The sequence below is a fragment of the Pavona decussata genome, unplaced genomic scaffold, assembly GCF_977016875.1.
Source record: "Pavona decussata unplaced genomic scaffold, jaPavDecu1.1 SCAFFOLD_215, whole genome shotgun sequence".
Taxonomy (NCBI): Eukaryota; Metazoa; Cnidaria; class Anthozoa; order Scleractinia; family Agariciidae; genus Pavona; species Pavona decussata.
Window position 1 is genome coordinate 3,230,333 of NW_028145620.1, and position 26,739 is coordinate 3,257,071.

General features: G+C 41.6%; 2 protein-coding genes and 2 pseudogenes across 2 annotated transcripts; all 4 read left to right on the plus strand.

The window, feature by feature from the left end:
* The first annotated feature begins 12,459 nt into the window (after positions 1–12,459).
* On the plus strand, positions 12,460–13,014 carry LOC146460057 (uncharacterized). The gene has a single exon (XM_085088784.1). It carries the CDS (start codon positions 12,460–12,462, stop codon positions 13,012–13,014), a length of 555 nt encoding a protein of 184 aa, XP_084944910.1.
* Positions 13,015–13,116: 102 nt separating this feature from the next.
* LOC146460058 (uncharacterized) lies at positions 13,117–13,821 on the plus strand. Its single transcript, XM_085088785.1, has one exon. It carries the CDS (start codon positions 13,117–13,119, stop codon positions 13,819–13,821), a length of 705 nt encoding a protein of 234 aa, XP_084944911.1.
* Positions 13,822–15,362: 1,541 nt separating this feature from the next.
* On the plus strand, positions 15,363–16,577 carry LOC146460059 (uncharacterized; annotated as a pseudogene).
* Positions 16,578–19,915: 3,338 nt separating this feature from the next.
* Positions 19,916–25,141, plus strand: LOC146460060 (uncharacterized; annotated as a pseudogene).
* Positions 25,142–26,739: the final 1,598 nt, after the last annotated feature.

The window sequence follows — 26,739 nt, forward strand, 5'->3', positions numbered from 1 at the left end:
TAGTTACTTCACATAGTTTGCCAACTATGTATTTCTCAACAGCAACATAACGGACGTTTGAATTTTAGATTGCCAAGCCGACCAAGGCATTGGCCTTGAGGACTTATGCCTTCACCATCAGAATGTAAGTCATCTTTGTTCTTGTCACCGACTATAGTGTCAACGCGAGTCGACACCACGTTCAGCCTAAATAAAAAATAGAGAGATTTAGAATCGCGTTTATGACAAACACGGGCAAACATGAGATTCGCCTCATGTTTTCTTAAAATAATTGTCACATAGCTGATATTGGTGCAAAGAATTCTGGCCTTTCATGCTAATGCAAAGAACTCAACTTTACTGAGAAACTAAAAACAGAAAGCGGCAAATGTAGGATAAACATGGTCACATGGAGAGATTAAGCACCGACTTTGCAGCAAACGGCAAACGGCATAAATGACCACAAGACCATGTGGTTCCACTGAAAATAAACTGAGCTGAGCCATGTTTACTGAAATACTGAGCAACTGCTTTCTAGCCTCCTTTAGGGACATTTTCTATGCCTAGTTTATCGCTATCTTGTTCAGCTTGTTTCACGCCGTAGTCACAAATTGTTGTTAGTGCTAAACTATTTTCATTTTCGTGGGCTCTCGCACGGACGGAGACTGGTATCCCCAGTCCCCAAGCGATCTAGGTCACCGTAGCCGTCCACAAAACCATCGGTGCTAAAAGTCCCTATTTTACCCCAGGATGCACCCAACAACCTTTAGTCCCATTTATTGCCAAAGACTGTGTGTTTTATCCTGGACTACACAGTTAAGCGATTAATTTGTTAATGTTAGTTAAATCAATGAATAAGCTTAACAACTTTTGTCAAGATCCAATGCCGAGCCAAACGAACTACAGATGCACACCTTGAAAAATTGGTCTCATATTTTCTGTAGGTGTGCCAAATGTACGTCAAGATCTACGGCCAAAACAATGAAGACAAACAACTTACTTTGACTTTCCTGCAGATGATCCTGCCATGGCGAGGAAATACTGCTGAAAAAATACCAGTTTCTGTCAACGAGAAAGAGACAAGGGATATGTACATGACTAACATAAACGACTTCTGTAATTCATAAACAACATCACCAGAACACTAAAATTAATCCCTAACAAATATCAGTAAAGAAAAAAGCACATTCACTGCATTAAAATAACAAAATAACGCGATTTAAATACTCATGTTGTTGGACAAAGTAAAATCCACTTGTTTCACGTTGGCCTGGAGAGGGCGATTTAGTGTTTGCTGTATAGTATTTCTGATAAGAACGCACTGTAATGCTGCTTTCACGTGATTGTGATCATATTTCCGAGCATAATCTCTGAGCTTATCTATGCAAAGTTATTGGCGAGTTGTAAAGGAAGAGGTCGTCTTCAAGACCGAGCATGTTATTAAAATAAAATACGAAAATACAAAATTGGTGACGACGATGCCCAATACCATCCCTACGTCCCGTCGTGCAAACCCAGCAGTTTCAGCAAGTTCTTAGTCCAATGACTTCCCGTGTTGCTGTCATTTTCTTTGGCAGATTTGTCTACTCTCGAACAGCGTTGTTCTAAGTGGGTTCAGTCATTGGAGTATTTTATTCTTGCTTCTGGGATAACAGATTCCAAGCAGAAGAGGGCCGTTTTTCTACATCTTGCAGGCCAAGAGGTACGGGATGTGTTCCCCATGTTACAGGACACAGGCGAAGACTACAATACAACGCTTCAACGCTTAATATGTTGCCTCAATTCCATGTCCAATTTGTTTCGCTTATTCCCTTTGTTGTATTCCGCCTTGTTTAATTATGTTGCCTCAATGCCATGTCCAATTTGTTTGCTTACTTCCGTTTGTCGTATTCCGCCTTTCTGTAATTAAGGTGCCCCCTTGGAGAGTCTGGGCTCGAGGTATGGCGATGTAGTCATGCTTTTTTGAACTCCAGTCGAGAACTTGTGTTTATTTCAAGTGAACGCTCTAAATGTCTTCAAATAACCTACCAGTATCAAACGTTAAACGTAAGCTTTACAGTAGGTCATTTTCTGGAAGCTTTAGCAACTCGACGACAAGAAAAGGCTGAAGGACCACACCACCAACGACAGAGACGCAGTATTTCAAGAGCTCGACATGGCAGAAAAGCTATTAGAGAGAATGGATCAAATTGTACTCAAGATTCAAAAACTCGATGCAATAGAAGCGAAGATAAACAAGCTCGACAGTATTGAAGAGAAAAAAGAAAAATTTGCGACAAAATTGAGTGAAATTGAAAATTTGATGGCGTCACTTAGGTGTGAGTTCAATGCTTTGAAGGAAAAAGCATGCGGACATACTATGTTCTGTTGATGAAGTTACAAAAAGCGTTGATTTTGCTCACAGTAAGGTCGAATTGTTGGAGCTAAAAGCCTACAAAACAGACGCTAATTTGAAAGAAGCAAGAGAGGAGTTACAGAAGAGCATTCTTGATCTGGAGACACAGCCGATGTGAAAACTTAAAATTTGCAGGCATCCTGGAGGGTAGAGAGGGCCAGGAAGATACAAGAAAAGTCTTGGCAGAGTTTCTTTTTACAAACCTTGGCATTCAATATCCCGGTGATATAGAACTTCAACGAGTGCATCATATTGGAAAGAAGGGTGACTGCTCTCTGGTGATTATCGACCAGGGAAGAGTAATGAGAAAAGCCTTCAAACTGAAAAACACTAACTTCACGATTTACGATATACCTAAAGAACTGATCGAGTTAAGAAAGAAGCACATGCCAGTCTTTCAAGAGGCCAGAAAAGGAGGAAAAAAGGCAGTGTTCAGTAAGTCTGAGCAAGATAAACTCTTCATCAATGGGAAACTTGTTGTCTAGGTATGAGCTATATGGTGCTATATAAATTTAAGTTATATTCTTTTATATCCTCTGACTTTGGAGTCCAAAGAGTAGTGAGAAAAAGTAGATCGGTTGTTATCGCCGGGGTTTACTGTTTAATTTCTCTACTCCTACCTATGAGAGAGTCCAATTCGCACGGTCGTATACAAATCATTCTAGCGGTCTCTTAAAATCATAGTCTGTTTGTGGTGTTTTTTTCTGTATGTGCAGCACTATCGCGCAAAGTGCAAATTGCTAAGTTTTTGTTTCGTGTTTTAGCTGGAATACTGTGTTCTTCTTGCCTTGTTTTTTTATCCCTTTCTATGTATGCTACGTTGGGAAACAATAGGAAAATAGCATCAACCATTCGAGAAGAGTTTATTTGTTGGTGTAAAAATATGGGTATAGTCTTAGAAGAACTCTCTCAAATGGGTAACCTTTTTGGAATTTGGGATAGGAAAGATGACTTTTAATACTCAATCAGTTATTACTTACAGCAATACATCTATGATTGTCGTAGAATACTATTCGACCATCCTTGAGAGTGTTCTGTATCAAGCTAACCTACGTCTATCAATTAGATTGCTAAATTGAACAACAAAGAGTCTAGTCATATTCTTAAATGGAGAAAGTATATTAATAGCTTAAGTCTCGCGCAAGCACATCCTAGCCTTTAAGTTCCCTTTGTAGTGATGCTTGCAGTAAATAATATATGCGATATGTAACCTTCGTGTAAACTACACATAAGCAATACTGTCTGATTTCTATTTTGCGGGCACGCTTGTGTGTGTGAGTGAATTTTTCACGTAAACACCCTAAACCACTGCCACCCATCAGCAACGTTTATCATGGAGGTGGAAAGGACTGCCTCACTTCCTTTCATTGGTGTTGAACTGTTAAACTTAGCTCCCAGAATCAAGACCAAGGTCTACGTAAAACCAACCAATACGGGCCTGTTACTCCACTACCAGAGCCACATGGATAATCTGTTTTATTTTGAGGGACGCTTAAAATTTTTAATTCCCATCACGAGCATGGTTTCTGTTTCGTTGTTTATTGTCTGTTGTCAGGTCAAATTGAGTTTCATGTTACTAGCACGTTTTATCGGTATATTCCGAATACAAGGTACAGAGTTCATTCGCACAAGTTGCACAGTCTGTTAGCTAAAGTGATTAGTTTTTCTTTTGAAGTGATAAGTTTTTCGTGTATCATGGCCGCTACGCGTGATCGTCAAGCAATTGCTCCAGTGGATTATTCGGCTTTGGAAGCTGGGCTTTCACCAGGTTTGAAGGGAGCTGAAAAATCGGCCAAGTCCGTGAAGATCAAAAGCTCTAGCTTCTTCTTTGCCTCCAATGCCGTTATCTGTTCCTAACGATGATGCACAGTTAATTTGCTCTGCCTTGGCCGCTGCGAAAGCGTAGAACAAAGCTTTGCGTCATGCGTCAGAGCCTTGTGAGCTGCAACACAAGCTGTCCTCGGTGCAGCAACAGAACGCTCGTCTTCAATGTGAACTAGAAGATCCGCCCCTTCCTTCTATGCTCATCGTTTCTTCTAGTTTTCCTCCAACTTTAACGACGTCCTTAACTGTCCAGGATGTCCGTGCGTTGCCTGGTTTTAGCTGGCGCATCGATGCTCAACTCCACCAACTTGGGCTCTCGGATTCGAGTGGCTTGGAGGGTTCAGACAATGATGAAGAGAGCAAGCAGAACGGTCGGAACGATAGAGCCAAACGAGGTAAGAAGTTGCGGTGGAGGAAAACGGCTAAACTTAAAAGCTGGGTGTTGTATCCGCAAGTTTGGCCTCAGAGTCAACTAAGTCTCTCGTACATTGGTAAGGCAGTGCCCTATGACAATTTGACCCTCGCCGAATTTGCTGTCAGATTGGCATCTATCCTTCGCATTAGTGATGCTAAAAGTGATGAGGAGATGCTCCCTGTAATCCCGAGGCTGTGACTTCTCAATCAGGGAGACGCTGTAGACCCAGCACGTGGTATCAGGAAGACTGGATCACTTAAGGGTACCTGTGTTTATTTGAACAAGATTTGTTGGGAGAGGGGGGTGCATTAAAATTTAACCAAGTCTGAGGGGGGCTGCCAATTGGGGATGCTTTGGCTCACCAGCTGTGATCACTCAAGTACATCTGAGCAAGTTGACCATGTTTCCCTCACTGAGTGTCAAGGACAACAAAGGCTTACTTGAATTAGGGGATCTGCTCTTGGAGTTGCAATGCGCTAATGAGCCAGCCTTCCTGAAACCATTAATCATCAAGCTGCCTGAAGATGTGCAAGGAAGATGGCAAAGGCATGCATATCGCTGCAAATCGCAGCATGGGGTTGATTATCTTCCCTTTAACGAGTTTGCCTTATTCAACCAAAAGCTTGCAAAGGAAAGGAACGATCCCTATTTGGCAATGAAAGCTCAGAAAGAAGAACCAATGCAGCAAAGTCTTCCACTACACCTCCACCCAAGGCTCTTGTCAAGCCTGCCAGAAGTTCCCCCTTCAGATCAGGCCTGAAAGCTTTCAAGACCGAGGTCTCAGAGCCAACATACAGGCAATCAGCTCCCCGGGATCCTGCAAAGTGGTGCGTCATCCACAAGTTATCCCACGCCCTTGGAAAGTCTCGCGCCTTTAGAGCCATGTCCCTGACCGAAAGAAAAAATCTGCTGGGCGAACACGGAATCTGCTTTCGATGTGTTGCCTCCAGTAGCCATCAGGCCAAGGACTGAACAGTGGCAGTGAAATATATGGAATGCCAAAGCGACAAACACATCATGGCACTGCACATAGGACCCTCCAGTGGGCCAGATCCAAACACACCAGAGCCAGAATGCCCAGCAGACCCCCATTGGTAAGGCGGGGAGCCTTCCAATATCACAGCCGGCTGTACAGAAGTTTGTGGAAACACAGCCGGAGGAAGATCGTGCTAGAAGATCTGCCCAGCCTTTATTTATGTGAACATCCAGCCCGAACACAAAATCAAACCCTATGTGGGCATCGATAAACAGAGCAACCATTCCCTAGCCAAGGCAAAGCCCCTCAACATCTTGGACCTGGAAGGGGAGGCCACCCCTTACATGCTGAAGACTTGCTCGGGGACAAGCCAAGTCCAGGAAAGACGTGCGCACAACCTTGTTGTTGAATCCAGAGACAACGCCTTTAGTTACGCTCTCCCTGCCCTTACAGAATGCCATGCAATCCCAGACATCAGAGAAGAGATCCCTACACTGTCAGTCGCCAGAGCCCATCCCCACCTACAATCCTGGCCAAAAATACTGGGACGATTTGCAAAATTCATCACGAACTGTTCCCACTCCCCCCCTCCCCCATGCAATGTTGATACGATGCTGTGTTTATCTACAGTCCGAATGATTCCAGTTGCTCTCAACATTGTTTGGGGGGAGGGGGACTTTATTACAATTGCAAAGGCAGCTTAATAAAAACTTAGGAGACTTGTTTAAGATACGCAGAATAAAAATGTTCACTTACAATGCTATTTTGTGTACTGTCCCGCGAATTTTTGGCCAGGATTGTCCGAATTTCACTTTGTTAAGAAAATAGTCTATTTCAGCCTTATGAGGCACTACTCAAACTTCTAATTGCTGTTGACAGTTTTCTTAAAGCTCTGTGTGGTTGGGAGGTGTGTTAAAAAGTAATATTTCCTTTAAATGGCAGTTTTTGAAAGAGAAACGTTATCGTGATGGTTATATAATTACGCTAATTAGATATGCGCATGCCTAAGTTTTGCACAGAGTACAGTTGCAAGTATGGAATCATTAGCAAATGCTGCGCAAAGGACGGTTTATCTTATTACATATAGTCGTGCTGACATGGTGAAGTTTCCTTCCCGAGAAACGTTTTCCTCGGCAGTTGTAGAGGCCTGGAATAGTTGTCGAATTAGAGTTGTTCAGTGGGCAGTTTGCATTGAGGCTCATAGTAACGATTGTGAAAGCATCGATGAAATGAATTTGTATCATTTCCATATGGCTCTTAAACTTGCCAAAAGAGCGCGATGGCTCCAGGTTAGAAACTATCTGGACGAGAAGTTTGGTATACAAGTGAACTTCAGCGATAACCACAGCACCTATTACACTGCTTATCGTTACGTCACTAAACAGGACAAGGACGCCGTACACTCCAGAGGTCATCCAGATCTTTTGGATGCTGTTCCACGAACAGAACGGGCGATAACTTCCCGAAAAAAGAAGGCCAAACAAAAGGGAAAAGGGAAAAGGAAAAGCAGAGCTAAAGCCTCGGAACACCTCAGTGTTTACGATGTGTGTGAAATTGTGCAAGCGAAGGGGATTACGTCGCGACTACAACTCGTTTGTTTGGCTGTTCAACAAAATAGGGAAGGCAAAACTTCTCTAGCCCAATTTATAGCAAATCGGGGAAATAAGGCCGTTGATGAGGCTATTTCACTGGCCCGCGAATTTTCGCAAGCTGAAGCCCTTTATCTCCGCGCAGGTAAAACGCGAATTCAGTTGTTAGAAGAAGAACGCGCGGGTGAATGTGCGGCTGGTTGTGATGGCAACTGGCAAACAGCAGCCGAGCAGTTATTAGCAACGCAAGGAATAACGAGGGTAGAATTTTGTAGTGCAATACATACCGCCTTAGCTAAGGGTAGAGGAAAATATCAAAATGTGTTCATTCATGGCCCGACAAATTGTGGAAAGTCCTTTATCTTGTCCCCGTTAAAGGTTATTTATAAAGCTTTTTGCAACCCTGCCACGGGGTCATTTGCATGGATAGGGGCAGAGGATGCTGAGATTATTTATCTCAATGATTTTAGATGGCACCCCAAGATAATTTCGTGGGCAGATCTCTTACTTGCTCTTGAGGGAGATACCGTTCATTTGCCTGCTCCGAAAAATATTAGTAGCCATGATGTGGAATTAAACAGGGACACCCCATTTTTCGCAACCTCAAACGCTCCCATAGTCTTAGTAAAAGGAGGGTCGCTTGACCACACAAACACAGAAATGATGAACGTGAGGTGGCGCTTTTTCCACTTTTGGCGTCAAATCCCACTAGAGAAGCAGCGACAGTTAGTCCCCTGTGGTCATTGTTTTAGTAGATTTATCTTGGATAACACTGTCGATGGCGTTACTACTTAGAATAGACACAGACGCCAAGTATTGTTTACATTTCTCAGCAACATTTCTCACCCCACAAAACCCAGTTTATGATGTTCTTTTGCACCTTATTAGCCTTTAGAACGTCCAAATGCTTTCAATGCAATCTTGTCCTCCCTCTAAAATGCTATCCTGAGCAAAATGCACTCTCTAAATACACTTTTCAACATTTCTCACCCCTGATCTAAAAATATCTTCAAATTGGTTGCATAGTTTTTATTGTAATACGGGTGAGAAATGTTGGCTAGCTAGGTAAACCCCCCTTTTTGGTGTTAAATAGGGATGGAATTGATAGATAACAATAAAGCATTTTCTTCTCAAAAGCGTTTATTTCAAAGCAAATTATTGTTGTTGCGACAGAATTGTTTACATCAGCGAGTAATGTTCAGCGTGAAATGTAAAGCCATTGTCATTGTCACGCAACATGTAATAAATACTGTCTTGGATTATTGTAATTTTAAAAGTGTAGCGTGCTTTGTATAAAGTACGATTGTTAGTTTGGCTTATTTCAAAGCTAGTGACAAGTACATAATTTTTACAGCATGTATTTGGGTTATGCTGTATCCATGACATGTTGTAACTTACGAACCTTAGTGTCACGTACGCACTTGAGAAATTAAAGTAACGGATGTAGACCGTTTATTGTTATTGGGTAACTAATAAAAGTAAATGAGCAGATTTTTATAGACAGATAGAGCAATTTCACATCTTGTTGAAATCAATTAAAGGTTTGAATGTTGAAAATTAAAGAAAAGGTGTTGCTTCACTTAGTTTTGTTAACTAATACTTGGTTCTATGGCCCTTAGATGCAAGGATTGCTTCTATTCTGTTCTTCATACTTGAAATGATATTATCTATGACTTCTACTGGAATGTTATCAAAAGCTCTTAACACTCATTGTTTAAATTCTACAAAAGATTCTCTTGTAATACTGAGAGCTATTGCTTCTTCTTCTAAATACCGTTTGAGGAGGTGAAACACATTCTCTATGCAGTCCACATCAGGTGAGCGTGCGGGGATCTCTAATAGTTCCGCTTCTACATCCTTTAGAGCGTTCGAGGCTACCTTGCTTCGTTGTGAGGGATTGTTATCCATTACAAACAATCTTCTGCCATTCAGTTTTGGCCCAGCTTGTCCAAACGCTAAGTTGAAATGACTGCGTATGAACATTGCGAAGAAATCACCACTCATGTTCTCATAAGGAACTTTCATTATTACACCTTTCCTGTAAGCGATGACAACGAGCACATGCAAGCGCCTTCCACCTGCTAGGTTCTTGGACGCCTTTGAGGTAAACTTGAGGCCTTCTCCCTTTCGTCGCCATACACGAGATCTATTACCCGATGCACCACTCTGCGGGTTAAATTTATGTATAAATGATACTGCATCGAGGAAGAAGGCAACTTCATTTGTCCAGAAATCGGGATTTTCTCTCACTTTGCGTCTCATTTCACGGGCAAATCGTAAGCGCTGCTTCCGATCATTTTTGCTTAGTAGGCCCTTTTTCCTAGCTTGCAAGTAGCTATAGCCTTCTTCATTGAGATAACAGGAGAACGTTCTCCTACTTGCCATTTCAAGAGATAGTCCACTCTTTTCTATAACGTTTTTCACGGTTATGTTAAGATTTCGACTCTGCATGTCTTTTAATGTGCGAATTAGTTTTCTGACACTTCGGTCACTCACTTTCCTTGGTCTTCCCCTTGTTGATGTTTTCTCTACTGGGCTGTCGACAATTTTTTGGCTCGTTGGCTTGTGCTGACATATTCTCGCAGCGGAAGATTTAGAAATACCACATTCTTGTGCAATGTCCCGAAAAGACGCATGCCGGTACTTCTGGGAGAACAAAGCAAATGCTCTTTGTACCGCAGTAATCCTGCAAGCCGTGAATTTGTTATCTTGAAATAAGCACCGCAGAAATATCCACAGCTCAAATGAATTTACTACAAGCAAGTACCATTAGAATTCTTTTTGGTGGAAAATACGCACGTCACAGTTAGAAAAAAAATGTACTTAAGAATCCCGCTTTTAGCGCGCGACAGCCAAAAACAAAGATCTGTGACCCTAGACACGCCCAACGGAATTTCCTACAACAATTTATAAAAATATCGAAGACGTTTTCCTTAGTTGTAAAGATATAAATTGCTTTTTATTGTAAATCACATATTCAGACAATCCTGGCCAAAAATACTGGGACGATTTGCAAAATTCATCACGAACTGTTCCCACTCCCACCCTCCCCCATGCAATGTTGATACGATGCTGTGTTTATCTACAGTCCGAATGATTCCAGTTGCTCTCAACATTGTTTGGGGGGAGGGGGGCTTTATTACAATTGCAAAGGCAGCTTAATAAAAACTTAGGAGACTTGTTTAAGATACGCAGAATAAAAATGTTCACTTACAATGCTATTTTGTGTACTGTCCCGCGAATTTTTGGCCAGGATTGTAGCTTCTATTGCGGACAAGATCCCTGCATTAGACGCGGATGTTGAAATACTGTTGCTTATCGGGAGAGATGCACCAGCCCTCCACAAGATCCATGAGTCTAGAAATGGGCCTAGGGATACTCCATGGGCTCAACGCCTCGACTTAGGATGGGTGGGACTAGGAAACGCCTGCTTGGACGGTGCTCACAAGCCCACTGAGACTTCTTGCTTCAGGACACAAGTTCTCAATAATGGCCGCCCCTTCTTGCTGCAGCCTTGTACCAATCGGTTCTACATCAGACATGATCAAGTGTAGGACAATCCACAAATTTGGGAGCCTTCTTAAACGGCACATTCGAAGATGGATTGGAGGCTGGTGTCTTCGTACAGACGAAAAACGACACCAAACCTGGGCCTTCAATTGAAGACAGGAAATTTATCAATATAATGGAGACCTCATTGACCAGGGGCGTGTCAGGCAACTGGGAAACACCCCTTACTGCTCTGCAAAGGGATTTAAAACCTCCCCAATAACCGGGAAGATGCTCTCAAGAGGCTGACGTCAACACGGCGTACCCTAGACGGGAATCCTATGATGAAACAACACTACTTAGATTTCAGGTAGAAACTGTTCGACAATTGGCATGCAGAAACTGTACGAGACACCGAGTCGTCCCCAACCACTCTCCGGTGGTATCTACCCCACTTTGGCGTCTACCACCCTCAAAAGCCTGGAAAAATCCGTGTTGTCTTTGACTCTGCAGCTGAAACTAATGGTGTCTCTCTCAACAAAATGTTACTTTCATGCCCAGATCTGACAAATAGCCTACTTGGTATCCTGATGTGCTTTTGCCAGCAACCCGTGCCTTTCTTGGCAGACATCAAACAGATGTTCCATTCTTTCCTCGTTCAAGAGAACCATAGGGACCTGCTACGATTCTTCTGGTACAAAGACAACAATTTGGATAGGAAAATGACTGAGTATCGAATGAAGGTCCATGTCTTTGGAAATACATCATTGCCAGCCATAGCCACCTATTGCCTCCGCATAACAGCAGAAGTTGGAGAACAGGAATTTGGCTCCAGCACAAAGGAGTTTGTGGACAAAAACTTTTATGTCGACGATGGGTTTTAGTCTGTAGCTGATCCTTGTAAAGCCATAGACCTACTACACCGCACGCAAGCTATGCTGGCCACTGCTAACCTACACCTGTAGAAGATAGCTTCAAACCACCCTGCAGTGACACAAGCCTTCGCCAGCCAGGATCGAGCTGCTGACCTTCGCGACCTTGACCTCTCAAAAGACACAATCCCAGTGCAGTATTCTTTGGGCGTGCTGTGGGACATATCAAGCGACTCTTTCACCTCCAAGAGAAGAAGCCATTCAAAAAAAGAGGCGTGTTATCCATCATAAAATGTATTTTCTCGCGTTGAGGAATGCATGTTGCTTAGTGGTTTGCATACGGATGTGTTGGTATTTGTCGCGTGAGATTTTTGACAGTGTGCGTGATTATTTGTTATCAGGTATATAAGGTGTTCTTTGCAGATTCAAAGTCACTTGATGGCATCTCTCGCTACCGTTCTGTAAATTTTCTTCTATTTATTATCTTTTTTGTTATTATATTTAATTTTTCAGAAAGGTTATTACCAGATTGTACATTATTGACATTCCTGTTAGCTTACGTCTTCGTTAGCTGTAGTTTGTAGTATGTTTATTCGTGTATTTTGCCCGTGTTCTAGCTATCAATAAACGAGATGCCTATTCCTGATTCTTGTCTGCGTTTCATGGTTTCTAGAGTGAAAATGATTTGTTCTCGTTTCCCTGCAGAATGATTCGAGAACAACAGTCTTTTATGATCCTCTAGGACTCGCCGCCCCAGTCGTTATAAGAGGCAAGATGCTCCTGAAATCCATGATGGAAACCTCAAGCAAACCCCACCCAGAAAGTTGGGATGAATCATTGCGAGAAGAGCAAAGGCCAGGTTGGGAGAATTGGTGCCAAACTCTCCATGCACTAACCCTGTAAGAGTACCTCGTTGCTACATGTCAGCGTCCCTCAAGGCAGTTAGTGATCATGAGCTACACACATTCTGTGGTGCGTCCAATGAAGCTATCGATGCCGTATCATATCTTCGAACCATCCATTGTTACAGAGCGATTCAAGTCGCCTTTGTGCTGGGGAAAGCGAAGCTTGCTCCATCCCACGCCACAACTGTGCCTCATCTCGAACTGTACGCAGCAGTGCTGGCAGTTGAAATAGCAGAGCTGATCACCAAAGAAATGCATCTAGAGTTTGAGACCACTGTATTCCACTCTGACAGTCAAGTCGTCCTTGGATATATAAGTAACAAAAGCCGCCGTTTCTATGTCTATGTTAGCAATCGAGTGGAAAGAATCAGGAGATCTTCAACCTTGAAACAATGGCATTACGTGCCCACTCTTCAGAACCCTGTTGATCTTGCTATGCGATCAGTTCATGTCCAGAATCTGATTGACATTATGTGGCACAGCGCCCCCAAGTTCCTCTACTCACAGGATTCACTTGTCAGTATTGCTGTCAGCAGGGAGGCCCTTGAAGTTGCTGAGTACGACCCCTAAGTCCGCTCACTGGTGACTGGTCACTGGCTCACTCGAATGCTGCCAAATAAATGTCTAGGGTGCAGCCGTTGCTCCGGGTTCTTCCGATGGCAACCCCTTGTGATGGCAATCGCAAGGCTGATCTCATTCGTCCAAAGTATCCATATCAGCCAGAAATCAGCATCTTCTCTGACTAACCTGTACAAAGCGAAGTTGTTGATCATTCAGACCATTCAGTACGAAACCTCCAAGGATGAAATTGATCATCTCACAAGCTCAGGAAGATTGCCCAAAACGAGCCCACTTCTGAAATTGAGCCCAGTGGTTGACAAAGATGGACTCCTAAGAGTAGGTGGCAGATTGAAACAAGCAGGTCTCAACTATGAAGAGCAACACCCCTTGATTCTCCCCGCATCACATCATGTTACTACTCTTCTAGTAAATTACTATCACGAGAGAGTAGTACATCAAGGACGACATTTCACTCTTGGGCTGATCAGAAGCAGTGGGCTCTGGATCATTGGAGCCAAGCGGCTGGTAAACAGTGTCATCAACAGGTGCATCAAATGCAAGAAGTTGAGGGGTCATCAGCAAATTCAGAAAATGGCTGACCTGCCTGCCCAGCACCTCACTCCTGCTCCGCCATTCAGTTATGTCGAGCTTGATGTTTTTGGCCCCTGGTTGGTTAGCAAGCGAAGGACAAGGGGAGGAACTGCAAACAGCAAACGCTGGGCCGTCTTATTCACTGGCATGGCAACCAGAGCCATCCATATCGAGTTGATAGAATCCTTGGATGCTTCAAGTTACTCCGACGATTCCTCGACTTGAGGGGACCAGCAATACAGCTCCGTTCTGACTGCGGAACCAACTTTGTGGGAGCACGAAACGAGCTTCAATCCTGCCTTAAAGAGATGGATGACTCCTTGATTCAGTCCTATTAGGCCACTGAAGGTGACAAATGGGTTTTCAATCCTCCTCATGCCTCCCATGCTGGTGGAGTTTGGGAAAGGATGATAGGGATCACCCATCGAATCCTAGAATCCATCCTCGCAGACCTCAGACCCAAGCATCTTACTCATGAAGTCCTGTCGACGCTTATGGCAGAAGTCACGGTTCTAGTGAATGCTAGACCTCTGGAGCCAGTTGCTACAGACCCAGACATGCCAGAAATTCTCACCCTTGCCACTCTGCTCACACAGAAGTCTCAGAGACTCAAGACCATGCCAGGGAGCTTAAGCTGCCAGGATTTGTACAGTAAACAGTGGAGACAAGTCCAGTACTTGGCCAACTTGTTTTGAACTCGTTGGAGAAGAGAATATTTGCCAATGCTCCAACCTCGAAGAGAGTGGCCACAGGAGTCAAGAAACCTGGAAGAGGGAGACCTGGTTCTTCAACGTCGCAAGGAAACACCCAGGAACAGTAGGCCTCTTGGCCGCATCACTCATGTCTATCCCAGTGCAGACAGCAAAGTGCAGAAGGTAGAACTAGAGACGGCTAAAGATGGGCCCACTAGGGGCTACACAAGACCAGTCACTGAGGTGATTTTATTGAAGACCGAGAAGGATCTTGTGAAGATGAAGACCTCCGTGGGATGAACCCTCTTAGTATATCGCTAGAGATCATTTAGTTACAGTTTATTCTCATTTATAGTGTTTTTTTAAAATACCAGACGGGGAGTGTTCCGTCACATATGTCACGCTCCTGCATCTCAAATAACAATCTCTTGTATTGCACAATAGCTTTCTGTCTTAGAGATTAAGTTTCAATTAGATTGGGGTAAGCTGTTTTCCTTTGTTATCGTGTTCTCTGGTGCAACACCTTTTTCGTTTCACCAAGAAATTTTATTCCCAATAAAACCGGTGACAGTTTTCATGAAGGATTTACGTCTCAGTGGCTTTAATCACTAAGGGATCGAAGTCTGATGGATCAGAATAGTCACCTATTTTGTAGAAAATCTTCAATCAGCATCTCAAATTTTTCAAAACCAGTTAAGATCAACATAAATTCAAAAAGTTAATGAATGAAGCCTCCAACGCACCAACATCAGGGACTTTAAGATAGGGTACGGCTGGGCTCTAGTACGGCGGCAGATGTTGAAGATTACTTCCGGTGATGTCATGACGCACTTACCAGTATGGCTTGCCCACCATAGCATTGCTTTCTAGTACTGCTTTGGCGTACTCTTCACTACGTGAGTATAAGTCCATTGTTTTCTTCCATTTTTAACGCTGTTTTCACTGTTTGAACAACCTAGTTCGGAGATAAAGTACTAAACCATAAAAGTCTGTTCTAAAATAGCTGTTCCTTTGTTATTTTTACAGAAAACTTGAACGATTGCCAGCTACTTCAGTCATACGCTGATTCGTAGCATGGCCGCAGAAAGGAAAGCGTTGTAAGTGCTAAGTTTTACTATAAATTTTTATTGCTGTTGAAAATGGATTTCAAGAAAATCATCAGAATGGAAAGTTCTAAATGTTCGGGCTTACGAACATTGTGTGTCAAAATCGTGTTAAATCTGTCATTTTACCTTGAAAGTTGCCAAAGTACAGGAAGATCTAAACTTTTTAACAGCTTTTATTGTATTACCTTCACATTTTGTAGTTCAATCTGATTGTTATTTTGTGAGAGAAGGTTAAAATAATGAAGAGCTAGTTGGACATAACATGGGCTGTGCACCGCTCAAAATTGATAAGAATTGATAAGAATATTCTTCGCTGTTTGCCAGCCTTGCGTCTTTTTAAATTTTTTTTCTAACGTCCATACCCTGTTTATGAATTCGTTTACCGTAAATAGGAGTATTCCTCCAGTGGATAATTGCTGGCTATTGCTGTTTAATACAACTTGGCTTTTTTCCCTATCAATAGGAATTCAATATATTGGACCAAAGCCCATGATACCCTGCTCTGCAGAGAGGTTCTAGCTCTCGAGCCTTACAAGCACAGAAAGGGCAGCAGTGAGGCAGGAAAGATATGGACTGATATAGTTCAGTCTCTAAAGAATTGCCACCAGCTGAAATTTAAGCAGAATCTCTCACAGAGAGCAGTGAGGGAGAGATTTTCCCTTCTTCAGGCTAGGTACAAAGAGAAAGAAAGTGAAGAAATATGGCATCTGGAATATCCCCGAAACAGGATGAGCTGGATGTTCTCTTGGAAGGGATCACGGAAAGAGAAAAAGCTGCTGGGGAGAACAGAGAAGATCTCAGTAGAAAGAAAGAGAATGATAAAGTTACTGCTGAAGAAATGCGAAAACAAGCAATGGAAAGGATGGGCCAAACAAAGAGGAAAACCCAGGAAGACAATAAAGGTGACACGAAAGACAGGAGGAAGAGAAGGAGTGGTGGTGATGCTGTAGAGTTCTTAAAAGAGAAATGGCACTCCCTGAGAAGGAAATCGAGATGAAGAAGAACGAACAGCAGGATAAGGCTAACCAGTTTCAAGTTATGGTGAACCAACCGCAAACACTGCTGCAGGCCATGCAACAACAACAAGCACTGCAGCAGCAGCAGAGCCAAAATGTCCACGACAATAGCTCAACAAAAACAGGCCATAATGTCTTTGTTAGAAAAAGTAATGTCCAAGCACTGAACATGTTTTTGTTTTTGTCTTTTTTCAAGTACTATGTTATCCCTTTCTCTTGGAGAATTTCCAAATCCAGAAAGATGTTCTGATCAAATATCGCTGACACTACTATTGTGGTTATTATTAATGTGAGTGTGATAGTCGTATTGTGCAAGCACGGATGTTACAAGGCCGGAAAACCATGTTAGCAAACATGGGTGAACAAAAGGATAAAATGCAATCATTTCAGTTGGCTTTTCTACAGCAAGAGCAACAACAGACCAAAACTACGATGCCTAAATTGAAATACTGACCAAGAAGTAAACCCCTTGAAAATCTCCTTGTTCCCAACTAATTGGAGTAACTTCGTTTCACTGCACACCTGTTTAACCTTTTAACTTTGTTTACGTTAAATAGCAGGATTGCATAATGTTGGGTTCCATTTTAATTCTATTTTTTACTGATTCATCGCATTTGATAGAAAAGTTCGCCAAGCGACAGCTTGATTCCCAAGCAAATACTTACAAGCTTGGATGTCAAAAACGTATACTAGATTTTGCTGAAAAAACTCTTAAAGTTAATGAAAATAGTCAGGGAGTTGTTTGTTCGAGCGAAATACTACTGAAGGGTAGGGGCATCACAGCCAACAAAATCAGATGTCGTGTTGCCATAAAGTCAAGTAAGAGCATTTCTTAACAACGCACATACAATGTACATCTTACTAATGCTGCTCAAACCTATTTTTAAATTCTCAAAGTAATTTACAATGTCCCCAAACAGCCACTCCACTGAAGATCGGACAGAACTCATGGAAGAATTGTATGCCTCCATCTGTGACGTTAAAAGAGCATTCCAAAATGGTGCTTGAAGATGTACACAAAGGGGAAAGGCAAGATCTCCATAAATACATAGTGGGTCGCCAATTGGTGAAAACGCAAAGATCCTCCCCTACTTTCGTACAGAAAAGGGAGATCTTTGAAAGACGTACTCATAAGAGCAAAGCTTTGAAGGTCATGCACTTCTTATCTCGACCAATAGGAGTCGTGTTTGGCCTGTCTTCATTATTTTACCATCATTGTGATATTTTTAGGCAGAGCCCCGTCCTAAAGGTCATCGTATCTAACGAACACTGCTAAATGCAAGTGCTAAACTTTAAAAAAGCACGGAAAATAAACTATGGAAACGCTCCTGCATTTCACAGATTGAAGAATACTCTGTTGCTAACAAACCAGGAGCCCATGCTGCAGAAATATAAATCCCACTTTCTAGATAAAACGTTCTAAGACCTTCTCAAGAAACACAACTTCACTTAGGATCGAAACTACAACCACCTCATTGGCTAATTCTCATTAGCGAATAGAAATCCGTGATTTTCGATCCGCCGAACGAGTACTTAAACGGCTGCATGCCTCACTTTCTATGGAACGAGGCCATACCTCACAATGATTCCTCAAAACCTAAACACAGTAGCAACTGATGAGATTCACTGACGGAATCGAAACTGCAGTTTCGCTTGATATATACCATGGAGGAAAACACCATTATGAATAAAGAAGGCCTACTCACTGCCTGTGCATCAGTGCTTCCAGAAGTCATTACCGCCAGCCCTGTGGGCTCTTTGTCCAGCATAGACGACGACATTCCTTGCGCGCCAGCGACCAGCGGACTTACCAAAAGAACGCCAAAAAGAACAACCACCAAAACCGTCTAGAAAGCGCCGCCGGAAACCTCGCGTGGCAGTTACGAACGCCTCCCAAAGAAAAGGCCCTGCCAATCTCAGCAGGAGGATACTGCCGAAAACATAAAAGAGCAGATCAGAAAGTCTGAACTTTTAATCTCCAAGCTTAAAAAGCAACTTGTCCAAAGACTTTGCGTTACGACGCAAGGGTGAGTATAACGCCCAATGAAGAATTCAAAAAGGACATAAGCTTAATAACCAAAAATGCTCAACAGAAATACCTAGGCGCACTCATTAAGTATCACTATCGGCGAGTGGAGCGGAACAAAAACAAACTTCGCAAAACTCAACAACTTGAATCGCGAAAAAGCACTGATGTAAAGCAAACTAAGAATAAGGCACTCACCATGGTCCGTGAACCGAAACTAAACGAACATGTGGAAAGAATCTCAAACATCCAAAAGAGGATGAACGAGCTAAAACAAATGATGTCAGAAATTCAGAGAAACCAGAATAAAGAAAGTGAATCTTATCCCACTTTGTGTTCTTTGTCTACAGTTCATTCCAGAGGGAAAAAGGGAAAAAAAAACGCGTCTTTTGTGACAAGAAACGCAAAGATAGACAAAAAACATTAAGACGTGATATCAATCAGAAAAAAATGGAATCAATAAAACGAAACATCAAAAACCTCTCAAACAGCGAACTCACATGCGACCAAATTACCCTGTTATCAAGGGGGCTCAAATTCATTCCCACTCTGGTGGCAAACGAGAATCACATAAGAAGGCAACTACTAAACGATCACAGAGCCTTCGCTGGGCGAATGTGCCTAAAATATATCTTCCAGGGCCAAAATAAGGAACCACATCCCTTCCACGTAAAATCAAACTGGGAACCACCTATCCAACCATCGGTGGCGTTAGAAACATATTCAGAAGAGGTTGAAACACAACTGGCAGAGGTCAAAATAATTACGCGTAAAAACAACCTTCCTTTCAAGGAACAGCAAGCCATCAAAGAGCTTACACAAAACACTAATATCAATGTCAAAAAGGAAGATAGAGGAACCACAACTGTCATTATGAATACTGAAGACAAAATAACAGAGGGGCAGATACTACTTGATAAGGACAAAAACTACAAGCCCTTATCATCACCCATGGTATCAGAAACTTTCCATAGAGTCAAAGAACTCATTAACGCGCTGTACCATGGAAAACATATTGATGAAATGACAGAAAAGTGGCTCTCCCTTACACCTAACCCGCCACGAATTCCTATTTTCTACACACTCACAAAGATTCACAAACCAAACCCGGTCGGCAGACCAATAATATCTGGCTGTGATAGCGCCACAGAGCGAATCTCATCATTTGTTGATTACCTCTTTCAGCCTATCGCTAAAATACAGAAGTCATATCTCAAAGATACAACCGACTTCTTGAACTTTACAGAGAAAACAAAGGTCGCTAAGGACACGATCCATGTCTCAATGGACGTAGCTAGCTTATACACTAATATCCCACAGGAGGATGGAATTAGAATTGTATGCAAAGCATACGAAAAAATTCCACAAAAATAAACCTCCCATTCCAACTAACTACCTCGGGGATATGCTTAGACTTATCCTAAAGGAAAACTCTTTCCATTTTAATGGAAAAACTACCTCCAAAGACACGGGACCGCAATGGCTACAAAGATGGCAGTATCCTTTGCAAATATTTTCATGGCAGAGATCGAAACAGAAATAATTAGCCATAGTGCTACAAAACCGCTTACATGGAAGAGATATATCGATGATGTCTTCTCTCTATGGAACGTAAGCAAAAATGAAATCCAAACTTTTATAGAGCTAGCCAACAACTATCATGCGACCATAAAATTCACGGCTTAAATTTCAGATATTGAAATCACTTTCCTTGACACATGTGTATACAAGGGCGAAAGATTAAAAAAATAATCAAAACTTGACATGCGTAAGCACTTCAAACCAACAGAAACGTTCCAGCACACCCATTTTTCTTCCTGCCACCCTCCAGGCGTCAGGAAAGGCTTTATCAAAGGCGAAGTATTAAGAGTGGCCGTCTGTAATTTTCAACTAATGTGATTTGGGTGAGAAAAAATAAAATTCCTCAAACTTTCTCAAAAGAAAGGACTAGGTAAGCGATTTACATTGATATAACTTTTGGGTGAATCAAATAAATATTTTAGATGTAGGACAAATAATTTGGTTTTTCAGCTCTCGGAAGGCACTCAGGGATCATTTTACTGCAGATCGTAAACATCTGGGTCTGGAAATAAAGCGTAACTAAAACTAAACGCCAAGTTGGAACTCGAAATGAGAAGACATTTATGATTAATTCAGGACGGTTGTTTCCAATTTTAATAAGAAGCTGAATATTTTATCGATTTTTTAACTGTCTCTTTTGTGAGCCATTTCGGCAGGTACAAAAATCGGCTAAATTCAAATGGAAATATAGCCAATGGTACATTACTAGACTTCATAAAAGTACACCTTAGTTAAAGAGCAACGTCTTCCCTTCAAATATATGCAATAAAATTTTGGGGCCAACGTACCTACGAAATTTGACAGTTGAAATTACAAAGTGCACTTTTGTAAACAAACACTAAATTTTCAAATAGCTCAATGACGACGAGTCAATGATATACGGAGGAAAACAATCTAAAATCCCCTCGTGTCATGAAATTTTATTTATACCCGAAGTGAACAAAATATTGTGCTTCCTGTTATATTTTTTGTGGATTAGAAACATATTTTCGATTAATCATCAGCGAATTTTGAAAGAAACAAGACAAGTTTTGAAAAAGTATTGTTTAATTGTCACACTACCTGTTCAAAATATAAGCAAATTCCGCGCGCTTTAAAAACAATCTAAATTGATAAATTATTTGACTTCTATTCCATACGTGAGCCAAAGGCTATCTACAAGAAACGTACCTTTGCAGTGGATGGCACTTTTGAGGCCAGATGGTGAGGATCTGTGAAACGCACGTAACTGAGTCTCGCAAAAATTTACTAACTGACAACAAGTTGGATTGCGTGACATAAGCACAGAAAGTTGTCCGCCCACCTGTCTGTCCATCGTTGATCAAGTAATTTCGCGTTCAGTTTGGCGACGTTTACTGAAGGGGTTGAGAGGTATTTTAAAGTTAGTCGAAAGTGAGCTTTTGTTTATTCTATCGTGACAATCATTGGCCCCTTCATAAAGCAATTGCTACTTAATACAGGTCATGACGACATGCGGTTACTCAACCTTCGTCGGTGGATCATGTAGTTTTAGTGCAGCAAATCCTGCAGTGGTGAGGAGTATAGCTCTAGAGAGTTGTGTCATGGGCAGAAAAGCACGTCTAAAGTCATGCTTCCTTGCAAAATGAGGCACAGTTGCTCCTAGCTAGAGCAGGTAATCAACTGAACCAGAGTAGTAATGAGATAAAAACAAATTTATAGTTTGAAGTTACACTATTCCTATCCTTAATTAAGGAAACATTTACAAGTCTGCTTGATAAAAAGGACAATTCCAACGTAATACCTGGTCAAGAAATTAAGATTAAAACTAGCCCGCTATTTGAGTTGCGTTATGTTACTTCTCACGTAGCACTCCCATCCCCTCCGGGGGAGGGGTAAAGGGTGAGGTGGGAGATGAGGAGGGTGTGGCGTTTCATCATCTTAAGTGTGGAAAAGTTCAACCAGGCAAGCAGGAGAAGTGAACGCAAACTTCTGGAGAGGAATCGAAAAAACAGCCAAAGTAGGAACTTTTTGATCCCATGCGCTCTCCGTGCATTACCTCGCGAGCCTTCCCCGGTCTCGGAAAAGAAACGACTGCTACGTAGGCTACGAATTTCAGGGTAAAATGATGATTGTTTAATGGTTACTTTTATATTGTAAGGGTAATGCCGTAAAATTTCATTTTTCTGATTTTTAAACTATGACGTCAATAAATTCCGAAATGATGGGGCGCGCGGAAAATTTAAAAGCAAAAGTCGTTTCCCTTCCAAGGGAGTAGGAGAAATGAACGAAAAATGTCTGGAGAGGAAGGGGAAAAACAACCGAAGTAGGCACTTTTTGGTCCCCTAAGCACTCCATGCATTAACTCGCTACCCTCCCCCGCGAGCCTTCCCCGCTCGTTCATCAATTTCTTTGCTATCTCTTTTAGCAACTGTGCAATACCCGAGGTTAAGGAAAGCTCCACTCAGGTGAATTAGAGAAGAACAACGATTCCCACGATGAAGACGATCATCCAGCAAAGCTCTTCACTTGCCCGGTTGACGGATATGTAAAACGTTTCCAGCGTTACAGCTCTTTAGAGAACCATTTTCAGTACGGTAAATGTGAAATTGTCCTCAAAAGGGAGAACTTATCCGACAAGGAGACAAACTTCTCCGTGGTTCTGATATTCAACCAGCTAGTGGCAAGATCCACGCTTCCAGCCCCTGCTAAAGAGATTCAAACACAAGGCTGGGCACGATAAAGAAGGCTAAACGTTTCACTGAAAAGTAAGAATGCTACCTTGATGAAAAGTTTCCCATTGGCCAGGAAACCGGCCATAAGCTTCATGCAGCAGCCGTGGCATGTGACGTAAGGTTTGCTAAGGACAAAGGTGGAAATAGAAGGTTTACAGTAGATGACTTCCTCACTCCTCAACAAGTCCAATCTTATTTTTGCAGAGCGGCTGCTAAGCTAAAGAACAGCCAAGAAGACACCCCTGAAGAAGACATAATTGCCGCTGAGGGCGGGCGAAGCTGCTTATTCACTAACTCGCCAAACTATTCTTGACCAGTATCTGTTATCCCATCCAGTCACTTTCGAATCATTTAAGCTCTGTAACTTAAACGCATCGAATGGATACAAAAAGCTTCGCATCATCATGCTCCGCAAAATGTGTTAATCTCAACGGCACGTAAGGCACCTTACACTGTACATGGAATTGCAAAGGTGTCTCGTGCATGCGTGCAGCTGTGCACTTCACCAAAAAATGATTGCAAAATATTTGCATAAGTCTTGTAACAAAACGGTATGTAACTGTTAGCATTTGATGTATTTTCACGTCTTCCATGCCTTCGAGTTGTACTTTACTTCCTTTCGTGGATATTACGTAGAGAGATGTAGACAACTTGTTGGCGGAATGTAGGAACCAGAACTAGAATATCTCTACTAGGCTGTCATTAGACAACAAAGGCGTTTCAGAATTTTTGTCATGACTCAGACCCCCTTCCAAGAAACTTGCTACATGTGCTGCCAGTCTCCTGTAAAGAAAACAAGCAAGGCGGTGCGCCAATAAAGTTAGTAAAATCCAGCTGAAGCCGGACTGCACTCAGACTGAAAATCGGCGATATATTAACGCATGTTAGGGGAAACATAGAATGTTCAGTTTCTGCAGTAGGCGCTTGATGGCTTTCTTGTTTAGCTAAGTAGTCTGTATCTGATATCCTCTCATTTGATATCGCTTCACATGAAAAAAAAAACGTTTTCTAGTCTATTCTCTAAAACTGATATCAGATAATCATTTGCGCGGCACCCACATCTTCCCAACCCGAGTGATCTGGGGACGACAATGTGTAAATAACGCAATCTTTTTCGCCTTGCCAACTGCTGGATCAGGAGATCTCTCGCTACTTCATGCGCCACAGAAAAGATACTTTTATTGCCGGAAAGGGAACATTAGCTTGACGACCTCAGTTGTTGTAAGGATCTAGAGAGTCGTTAGATCTTTCGAATACCGTAAAACATTCAGTTTTCCGTGACGAACAGCGGGGGTTACAGTCAAAGAATGGTCAAACTTTACCTTCTTTGTCGAAGACTGTATAAACTTCATCGTGCACAAATTCCGCGGAAACATGTTTCCATTCCGCCATCCCACTGGGAAGGTAACTGAAAGCATTCCTTTTTCTCCAGGTCAGAGTATCTCCAGCACGTAAGTGGATTTTGTAATGGTTTTCCTTCGTATGTCATTGACTCGTCGTTGTTGAGCTAATTAAAGATTGCGTTTGTTTACAAAAGTGCGCTTTGTAATTTCAACTGTCAAATTTCGTAGGTACGTTGGCCCCAAAATTTTATTGCATATACTTGAAGGGAAGACGTTGCTCTTTAACTGGGGTGTACTGTCATGAAGTCTAGTAATGTACCATTGGCGATATTTCCATTTGAATTTAGCCGATTTTTGTACCTGCCGAAATGGCTCACAAAAGAGACAAGTTAAAAAATCGATAAAATATTCAGCTTTTTATTAAAATTGGAAATAACTGTCCTGAAGTAATCATAAATGTCTTCTGATTTCGAGTTCCAACTTGGCGTTTAGCTTTAGTTACGTTTTATATCCAAACCCAGGTGTTACCGATGTGTAGTAAAATGATCCCTGAGTGCCTTCCAAGAGCTAAAAAACCGAAATATTTGTCCTGCAGCTAAAATATTTATCTGATTGACCTGAAAGTTACATGAATGTGAATTACTTGTCTAGTCCTTTCTTCTGAGAAAGTTTGAGGAATTTTATTTTTTCTCACCCAAAACACATTAGTTGAAAATTACAGACGGTCACTCTTAAGACTTCTCAGAACAAACTCTTCAAAAACAAAATTTGAAGAAAACATCACTCTATTCAAACAGAGACTACGCAACAGAGGTTATCCCGATAATCTTATAGATAAAACTATATCAGAAGTAAAGTTCAGCGAAAGAATATCGGCACTACAAAACAAACAAAAGACGCACAAAAACATTTTGCCTTTTGTTACGGAATATCGCCCATCCGTGCCTAACCTTAAAACCATTCTGATGAATAAATGGCATTTGATAGAGAACCAGGCTCTGCTAAGACAGATCTACAAAGATCCTCCCCTACTTTCGTACGGAAAAGGGAGATCTTTGAAAGATGTACTTGTGAGAGCAATGCTTTGAAGGTCATGTACTTCTTATCTCGACCAATAGGAGTCGCGTTTGGCCTGTCTTCATTATTTTACCATCAATTCCAAGGAAAGAATGTCGGCACTACAAAACAAACAAAAAACGCGCAAAAACATTTTGCCGTTTGTTACGGAATATTGCCCATCCGTGCCTAACCTAAAAACCATTCTGATGAATAAATGGCATTTGATAGAGAACCAGCCTCTGCTAAGACAGATCTACAAAGATCCTCCCCTACTTTTCGTACAGAAAAGGGAGATCTTTGAAAGACATACTCGTAAGAGCTAAGCTTTGAAGGTCATGTACTTCTTATCTCGACCAATAGGAGTCGTGTTTGGCCTGTCTTCATTATTTTACCATCGAGTCACACATCATGCTTTCTAGGTCAACATTCATTGTTATTGTGCACAGCATGAAACACTGTTCGCAGTTTCGCATCCAACTTTTAAATATATGCTGTACAGATGCTGGATTAAATTACTCTTCTACCTGAGAAAAGGTAGAAGTCTTTCCACTCAACCAATCGAAGATAACCTTTAAAGATAGGTTAATCAGCTACTCAACTTACTAATGAATGGAGCTTTTTTCTCAACATACTAAAATTAACATATTCCCTACCTGTCTCATTCTCTGCAAGCAGAACACAGAAAAGAGGTTGATGTGATCTAAGTCATGAGATTCCATTGAGATGGTTCAAAGAAAAACTACAAGCAAAGATATCTCGCCCTCTTAGCCTGATGATCAATTTGAATTATTTGTCACTCAAGGAGCATTATTTTGCATTCTTGTACAAAACGTACAAGACAGTCTCTGCAGCAAGTCCTTCTTCCTGTCTTAAGCATTCAACATTAAATCAAAAGGGAGAAAACAATTTTCTTTGTAGTCGTTTCCGGTACTGTTGTCACGTAACGCTCAATCTTGGTTGAAGTGAGTAGTAATTTAAAATACATTTGAATTCCGGTATTCCTCTTATAAGCAGTCTTAATTCCTATTTAATTATATCACTTCTATTTCTTTCCTTTTTTAACATTTCTAATAATTTCAGAGAGTCATTGCCAATGACATCGAAAGCCGAGTTAATGTCAAAATCATTGTTGAGTCAAGTCACATTTTGACGACTTTAGTATAAACAGTCATTGAGATTTGCAGTTAAAAAAATAAAAAAATTAATAAATAAATAAAGAGAGCTTATTTAGAGGTTGCCAGTGCAAGGACCTGCAGCAGTTCTTCAAAACTGAAAATCTCAGCTCAAATAAATTTTTGCTACATTTAGAGATAATTTATTGCAGAGATACTGTCGATAGAGATACCGTTACACTTAAGGATAGTAACACAACGCATATACCTCGATTTCGATGTAACCGCTGACCACTCTGTGAGTCGAGTATTCACTGGTCGGACATTTTGTTTAAGCCTTGTTTACAAGCATCTGCTTCGGAAATCATAGCCATATTGTAACTCCTCGCTCGTTTGTGACAATAATACGCAAGTTGATTATTATGTTTATGTACTCCGTCCTTTCGTTCCCCAATCTTACTGTAATTTTGTCTCATTTCTGTGTACTAGGACTCGTTCATCGTTGTGATTAAAGA

Coding starts and splice junctions, on each gene's coding strand:
- LOC146460057 (XM_085088784.1), top strand. CDS start 12,460: ATGTCAGCGTCCCTCAAGGCAGTTAGTGATCATGAGCTACACACATTC.
- LOC146460058 (XM_085088785.1), top strand. CDS start 13,117: ATGGCAATCGCAAGGCTGATCTCATTCGTCCAAAGTATCCATATCAGC.